At 60.5% G+C, this 6,842-nt stretch overlaps 3 protein-coding genes across 7 annotated transcripts in view; 2 read left to right on the forward strand and 1 right to left on the reverse strand.

Moving 5' to 3' along the window:
• The first annotated feature begins 394 nt into the window (after nt 1-394).
• On the forward strand, nt 395-3,796 carry TPI1 (triosephosphate isomerase 1). The gene is made up of 7 exons (XM_032159477.2): nt 395-630; nt 1,831-1,954; nt 2,066-2,150; nt 2,225-2,357; nt 2,656-2,741; nt 3,018-3,105; nt 3,234-3,796. The coding sequence occupies exons 1-7, from the start codon at nt 405-407 to the stop codon at nt 3,350-3,352; spliced, it is 861 nt and encodes a 286-aa protein (XP_032015368.1). The 5' UTR covers nt 395-404; the 3' UTR covers nt 3,353-3,796.
• Nucleotides 3,797-3,898: 102 nt separating this feature from the next.
• The window catches only part of SPSB2 (splA/ryanodine receptor domain and SOCS box containing 2), a 6,739-nt gene continuing 3,795 nt past the window's right edge, over nt 3,899-6,842 (reverse strand). The window contains exons 1-3 of one of the 4 annotated variants that reach the window (XM_032159480.2): nt 6,206-6,491; nt 5,198-5,946; nt 3,899-4,283 (exon numbers count right to left, since the gene is read on the reverse strand). In XM_032159480.2, the coding sequence (XP_032015371.1) occupies nt 4,156-4,283; nt 5,198-5,861 (792 nt within the window). In that variant the 5' untranslated portion in view covers nt 5,862-5,946; nt 6,206-6,491 and the 3' untranslated portion in view covers nt 3,899-4,155. Of the gene's footprint in view, nt 4,284-5,057; nt 6,502-6,842 lie in introns of those variants that run through there. The other 3 variants (XM_032159481.2, XM_032159478.2, XM_032159479.2) reach the window with 3 other exon arrangements.
• The window catches only part of LRRC23 (leucine rich repeat containing 23), a 45,690-nt gene continuing 43,040 nt past the window's right edge, over nt 4,193-6,842 (forward strand). Inside the window, exons 1-2 of one of the 2 annotated variants that reach the window (XM_058443518.1) lie at nt 4,193-4,582; nt 5,214-5,303. The gene's annotated coding sequence lies outside the window, so the exon portion shown is untranslated. Of the gene's footprint in view, nt 5,304-6,842 lie in introns of both variants that reach the window. The other variant, XM_058443517.1, reaches the window with a different exon arrangement.

Here is a 6,842-nt window from a genome sequence, read left to right on the forward strand (position 1 = left end):
CCGGTAGACTCCCTGGGTAGAAGGGTGCCTGCTCAGCAGTCGGGCATGAGCTGCTCCGATGGGGGAAGGAGGTTGTCTATCCCACAGTTGGATAGGGGCCCTCTCTGCCCCAGTGGGCGATTTGGGCTACGGCCAAGTTGCCACCAGCTAGTTCCGCTTGAAAACCACTTCTGGCCCCGTGGGGGACTCAAGTCGCCAAGCGAGGGTTCCTCTGAGCGCCGGAGCCCACAGGTCTCGCCTTGTCCCGAAAGCCCCGCAATCGAGGCGGAGGCGACCGAGCCCCCGACGCCTCTAGAACGTTGCCACAAGAAGGGGGAACGTCGGAACAGTGCAACATCGGGCGGCGGCCGGGGCGGCGGCAGGAGGGCGGGCGGGGGGCAGGGCTCCGGGGGACTGGGCGGGCCATGGCGGAGGACGGCGAGGAGGCGGAGTTCCACTTCGTGGCGCTCTATATAAGTGGGCAGCGGCCGCGGCTGCGCGCAGATACTGACCTTCAGCGCCTCGGCTCCAGCGCCATGGCGCCCTCCAGGAAGTTCTTCGTTGGAGGGAACTGGAAGATGAACGGGCGGAAGCAGAGTCTAGGGGAGCTCATCGGCACTCTGAACGCGGCCAAGGTGCCGGCCGACACCGGTAAGCCCTCGCAGAGGAGGGGCCTGGCCGGGCCGGGGCCGGGGCAGGAGTGGCAGCGTCCTCCCCCGAGGCCCCGAGGCCGGTACCCGCGCGGACCTGATGCAGGGCTGTGGGACGAGGGCCGCTGGGGTCCGGGCAGGGGCCTCGCAGCCGCATCCCCGTCGGTGCGTCGAGGGGGCAGGGCGGAGCACATGATGCCCCTTGGACTATGGGGCAGGTAAGGACGTTTTGGGTCTCCTGGAGGAAGGTGGCCCCGGGGCGCGCACTGGGGCTGTGCCCGCCAGGCGACGGGGTTAGGAGCGGAGCCCGAGGCTCTGCGGGAGACCGGGGGAGGCTGACCGCAGCCCCCGGGGTGGGGGAGGAGGCTGGGCCGCGTGGGCTTCGCGCTACCTGCCCCTCGGCCTCCCGCGCCGTGCGCCGCCGCACGTAGCCCCAGACTCCTCCCCCTCCTTGCCGGCGGCCGCGTCCCCGCGCCGAGCTGCTCGGGGTCCCTGAGCCCCCATATCTGACCCCTTCCCTTCGGCAAGCTGAGCGACTCCCGCCTTCCACGGAAGGGACCGAGCCGGTGACAAACAGGCTGAGCGATCTGGGAGTGAGGAACCATCCTACCGCTTTCCCCACTGGAAACGGCAGAGCGCAAGGCCTCTGAGTCAGTTAGGTCTCTGCCACCCACGGGCGAAGGATGCTCTCCTCCATCCTCCTTCCTCCCTCCACCGAAATCGGAGAGCCGCGGGCCTAATCCAAATTGGCATCCCCTTCTCGTTCATTCCCCAGAGGCCTCAATACAAACCCCAGGAGTTGGCCCCTCTCCTTTTGCTACAAATCCTTGCCTTGCAAAGGGGAGGTGAGGATGCGCTATTTTAGAAGGGAAGCAGGGTTGGCCCCTAGAGAATGCTGAGTCTGTGAGGTGCCTATGCTCAGAATAGCAAGAGGAAATTGGAGCCACAGCTGTTAAAAGAGCAGAGGGCAGGGTGAGGGCCGTGGCCTCTCAGGGGTATCTGGAAGGCTCTTCGAGTTGAGTGCAGACCCAACCTGGGCTGGAAAATGGACAAAGGTCATCTTGCTGGGGTGAAAAGGGCAGGAGAGCAGAACTAAGAAGAAGAGGGTGAGGGCTAGGGGGCTCCAGGGCACTGGTTAGGAATTGTGGGGAATGAAGGCTTTCTTTAGTCTCATCCCCCTGTGGTACCATCTTGTCCTCAGAGGTGGTTTGTGCTCCCCCTACTGCCTATATCGACTTCGCCCGGCAGAAACTGGATCCCAAGATTGCTGTGGCTGCGCAGAACTGCTACAAAGTGACTAATGGGGCCTTTACTGGGGAGATCAGGTGAGATCGAGGTGGAGAGCGGTGTGTGGGACCCTTCCCTCGCTTTCCTCGTTGAGGGGAAAGCCACAGGGTGGGCTCCCTGCTGAACCTTGGCTTCATCTCTTCCTTTAGCCCTGGCATGATCAAAGACTGCGGAGCCACGTGGGTGGTCCTGGGGCACTCAGAAAGAAGGCATGTCTTTGGGGAGTCAGATGAGGTTAGTAGCCAAGAGAGAAGATAAGGGATGTCTTTTTCCAAGAAGGATGTCTCACCAAGTGTGTTTCTCAACAGCTGATTGGGCAGAAAGTGGCCCATGCTCTGGCAGAGGGACTCGGAGTAATCGCCTGCATTGGGGAGAAGCTAGATGAAAGGGAAGCTGGCATCACTGAGAAGGTTGTTTTCGAGCAGACAAAGGTCATCGCAGGTATCTCTGGAGAAAGGGACCTTTGAGCCTATCCAGGGCCACAGAGACTCAGAGGGTAGGGTCAGGCCCTGGAGCCTGTCTTGGTCCCCATGCTGATCCAGAAAAGGAAAAGGGGGGAGGGGGAGTGAGAATCTTTGCTTGGGGCCTATCACTTCTCCAGCCCCAAGGTAGATGCCACCTGGAAATCCCCCAGTGTCCACCAGGGGGCAGTAGGCCACTGTTCTTCATACTCCGGAGAACCTGGCTGAAGAGCTCTTTCTTGTTCACCCTTCTCTCCATCTGTATCTCTGCCCTGCAGATAACGTGAAGGACTGGAGCAAGGTCGTCCTGGCCTATGAGCCTGTGTGGGCCATTGGTACTGGCAAGACTGCAACACCCCAACAGGTAACCGAGCCCAGGAGCCCTACCCTCATCCCAGCCTGCCTCAATAGGTTTGGACAGACACAGACCATCTAGGGCAACCCCTTATTTCAAAGACACGGAGACCTTGAGCCCAGAGACAGTGAGTTGTCCAAGGACATCCAATCCAGGGCCTGGCTTGGATCGGAGCCCTGGTACTCTTGACTCAGTCAGAAACCACACTAAGTGTCCACTGGTGCCAGTGATTTTTCCTCTTAGAGAGGCAGAAAAGGTCTTATTTAGGCCGGCTTCTTGTTCTAGGCCCAGGAAGTACATGAGAAGCTCCGAGGATGGCTTAAGTCCAACGTCTCTGATGCGGTGGCTCAGAGCACCCGTATCATTTATGGAGGTGAGTGGCTTTGATTCCCGGCTGAGGTGGAGTGGGCTGAGGACTAGACTGAGCCCTCAGACATGGAGGTGGGGATGGGGCAGACTCATCCCATTCTTCACCAAGCCCTTGTTCTGCTCCCTTCCCAGGCTCTGTCACTGGGGCAACCTGCAAGGAGCTGGCCAGCCAGCCTGACGTGGATGGCTTCCTGGTGGGTGGTGCTTCCCTCAAGCCCGAATTCGTGGACATCATCAATGCCAAACAATGAGCCCCATCCATCTTCCCTACCCTTCCTGCCAAGCCAGGGACTAAGCAGCCCAGAAGCCCAGTAACTGCCCCTCCCCTGCACATGCTTCTGATGGTGTCATTTGCTCCTTCCTGTGGCCTCATCCAAACTGTACCTTCCTTTACTGTGTATATCTTCACCCTGTAATGGTTGGGACCAGGCCAATCCCTTCTCCACTTACTATAATGGTTGGAACTAAATGTCACCAAGGTGGCTTCTCCTTGGCTGAGAGGTGGAAGGGGTGGGATTTGCTCCTGGGTTCCCTAGGCCCTAGTGAGGGCAGAAGAGAAACCATCCTCTCCCTTCTTACACTGTGAGGCCAAGATCCCCTCAGAAGGCAGGAGTGCTGCCCTCTCCCATGGTGCCCGTGCCTCTGTGCTGTGTATGTGAACCACCCACATGTGAGGGAATAAACCTGGCACTAGGTCTTGTGGTTTGTCTGCCTTCACTGGACTTGCCCAGATAATCTTCCTTTTTGAGGCAGCTATATAAATGATCATTTGTGCAAAAAAAAAAACCAAGAACAGGTTTCTATAACAACATCTCTTACTATTTTTACTTGAAAAAATGTTTTGCGTAGCAGACTGTCATAGCCTTGAATGCCGGCTCCCTTTCTTACCCCCTCTGAGTGGCTCTGGCACTGCTGATTTCCCCAGAGCTTGGGTTGGGGTAGGGGCTCAGCCTCACCAGCTTTCAGCAGCTGGTCTAGGCCAGCAGTGCCTCCCCACCTCCCCACGGGGAGGGGTGGTGGCAAGGCCTCAGCACAGTCTGTGGTATCACAGGGCTCACTGGTAGAGCAGGTAGCGCTTCATGGCAGGGGGCAAGGGCAGGGCAGATACCTGGCCGAGCCGGGTATCCCCCAGGGTGTGGCGCACACACAGGCGGCTCAGGTGCAGAAGGGAGTGTGGCTCCGCTGGGGGAGAGAAGGAGGGGAATGTAAGTATGGGTGCAGCCACCAGCCAGATGTCCTCAAACTACAGGGTCCTGCCCAGATGCCTTTCTGCTGTCTTGCTTCGAGTGTGCCCACCTTGGCTGAAAGGGGAACTTGAGATGCCCAGAAGTTCTGCTTCCCAGATAAGATTTCACACATCCCTAGTCAGAGCTGGGGGTGAAGAGCTGGCTAAGGCCCTCTAAGCGACAGGCCAAGGTGGCTCTGACAGTGGTGGAGCTGGCCCAGGCTTTGACTCCAGAGGCTTGGGAGCTGGGGCTGAGGTGAGGAAGGATGGCCCTCCACTCTACAGCTCACACAACTGCAGAGAGCAGCTCCAAGTCCTGGCCCCAGTCAGTTCCTGGGGAGGCTCCTTCCCTGCTGCCCCACCCTAAGGCCCTGCCTCCTCCACTGCTCTCCTCCCTGGTGCCCAGGGCCCCAGTGTCTCCATCCTGTGGTTTGGCTGAGGAATGAAGTAGGTATGTGGCACAGAGAGAGGTTAGAGCCCAGGGAATCCGGTATACGGTGTGGGTACCTGGCTCTGCCCATCCTCCTTTTGGACCTGTACATCAAACCCAGTACCTAACCCTTTGTACCTCTTGCTCAGGGGTTGATATCTCCTGAATTCTCTCATCCCTGGAGTTCCTCCCTCCGTTCTGAAGGTTCACCATTTACTAGCCAAGAGAACCTGAGAAAGTTGCTTTCTCAAGCCTGTTTCACCTCTACTGCTGTTGGATTAAATAACAGCTGTGAAGACCCCTAGCCTTTCCCAGCACTGAACAGAGGTTGAGGCAGGCTGGATGAAGGTCCATCCCCTCTGCTCTCATCAGAAGAGTTTCCATCCCAAACCGCTGCCACCAGGGACAGAAAGTTCTCCCCACCTCTGCCCCAGGCCTCACCTCTCCTTTCGCCCAGGTAGCGGATGCGGACCTGGCACTGGCCCCAGACAGCGCTTACTGCCGGATAGAGGGTCCTGCCCTTCAGTCCGCGGAATGCTGGCCCCAGGTAGGTGCCCCCAATAGCGTAGCCCAGAGTTCCCTCCTCCATGTCCAGAACCACCAGCAGCCTCTCTGGCACCTCCAGCTGCTCACCCTGAGTTCCCGCTGGATACTGGGGGGCTCCGGGCCCCTTGCTCTGATGGTACAGCTTCCCCCGCCCGATGTCCCAGCCCCACGACTCGCTGTTGCTGCCCAGCAGCGCCGCGTAGTGGTCAGTCTGCAGCGGGGCGAGGGCCGTGGCAACGCCCACCACGGCATGCGTGCCCCTCTGCTCTAGAGGCCAGCTGATCTCCCAGGCATGCAGGCCCCTTGAATAGCCCCTCTTACCCCGGGCCCCATCAGTGCTCTGGGCCACGGGCCGCCGCTCAAAGTACAACCCCCCTTCCTTGACCTCGATGTTCTCTGAACAGTCTTTGGGGTTCCAGCCGTGGCGCCGTTGGGCCCCCAGGTCAGGAGGGGGTGCAGACAGCAGCTCTTCCAAGCCCTCGGGACAGGAGAGGTCAGGGTACAGGGCCTGTGGGGTGGGGGTGCTGCTGCTGCCCCCCGCCAGGGCTGTCTGGCCCATGGAGGTGAGGAGCTAGAGGACTCCCCGAAAGAGGCTTGCTGGGGCGTCTTTCTCTTCTGCAAGTTGAGCTCCAGTTGGGATTGACCTGGAAGGGAGTTAGGAGAAAAGGGGTGTGAAAAGCAGAATCCTGGCGGAGGCTTGTCACCCAGGTACCCCGTCCTTTCACCCAAGTTTGCCAACTGGCCCGCTCCTCCCTCCTCGCTGCCCCAAAGCTCCTGGGCCCCTCATCTGCCCTCGCCCCATCTGATCCCGGTCGCCCGTGACTCTCGCGAGTTCGCCTCCTTTGGGCCTCAGCATGGACCATCCCCCTTACTCGCCCCGAGCCCTCGCCGCTGCCCCCGAACCTCGGTTGGCTTCCCAGCCCTGGAGGTCGCCGGGCCTCTGGAGGAGCCGGGCGGAAAGAAGCCGAGGCGCGCCGGGCGCAGACCGCCGGCCGCTTCCGCCCCCAGCTCCTCCCTCGGGCCGCGCCCGCCCCGCGGCCCCACCCCTCCAGGGCCCTCCGGGGCTTAACCCTCTCATCGCCGCCCAGGGCAGTGCAGCCCGGAGGCCACGCCCCTGCGGGGCAATTACCTATCTATACCTGCAGCAGCCGCGGAGAGCATGCCCCGCCCCCGTGGAGCTCACCCCGGGCTGTGACCCTCCCCGAGGCCCCGCCCCCACGGCGAAGGCCCGGGGCAGTTAACCCTTCTCTTGCTGCGGCAGAGTCCGCACCCGGGCAGGCCCAGCTCAGAATTAACGCTTTGATGGCATCACCGCCTCAAGAATCCCTGGGGATGGTGTTCTCCACCGTCCAGACCTTTGAGCCTCCTGAGCAACTAACTCCTGCGCCCCTGAGGATAAGGAGCATGGGGTCAAGGAGGGGCTTCATTGTGCTGAGTCCCATTTCTACTTCCCTGTGATTCTGGGTCACTGTTTCTGGGCTGGTCCCTCCCCCCCCCCCCCCCCCCCCGGTTGTGAGTCAGCCTGTGCCACCTCTGAAGC

The sequence above is a fragment of the Hylobates moloch genome, unplaced genomic scaffold (assembly GCF_009828535.3).
Source record: "Hylobates moloch isolate HMO894 unplaced genomic scaffold, HMol_V3 SCAFFOLD_8, whole genome shotgun sequence".
NCBI lineage: Eukaryota > Metazoa > Chordata > Mammalia > Primates > Hylobatidae > Hylobates > Hylobates moloch.

Bases quoted from the DNA above. Each gene is read 5' to 3' on its own strand.
- TPI1 (XM_032159477.2), top strand. From the start codon at position 405: ATGGCGGAGGACGGCGAGGAGGCGGAGTTCCACTTCGTGGCGCTCTAT. The intron at 631-1,830 runs GTAAGCCCTCGC...TCTTGTCCTCAG, and splicing joins CAAGGTGCCGGCCGACACCG to AGGTGGTTTGTGCTCCCCCT. The intron at 3,106-3,233 runs GTGAGTGGCTTT...CTCCCTTCCCAG, and splicing joins CACCCGTATCATTTATGGAG to GCTCTGTCACTGGGGCAACC.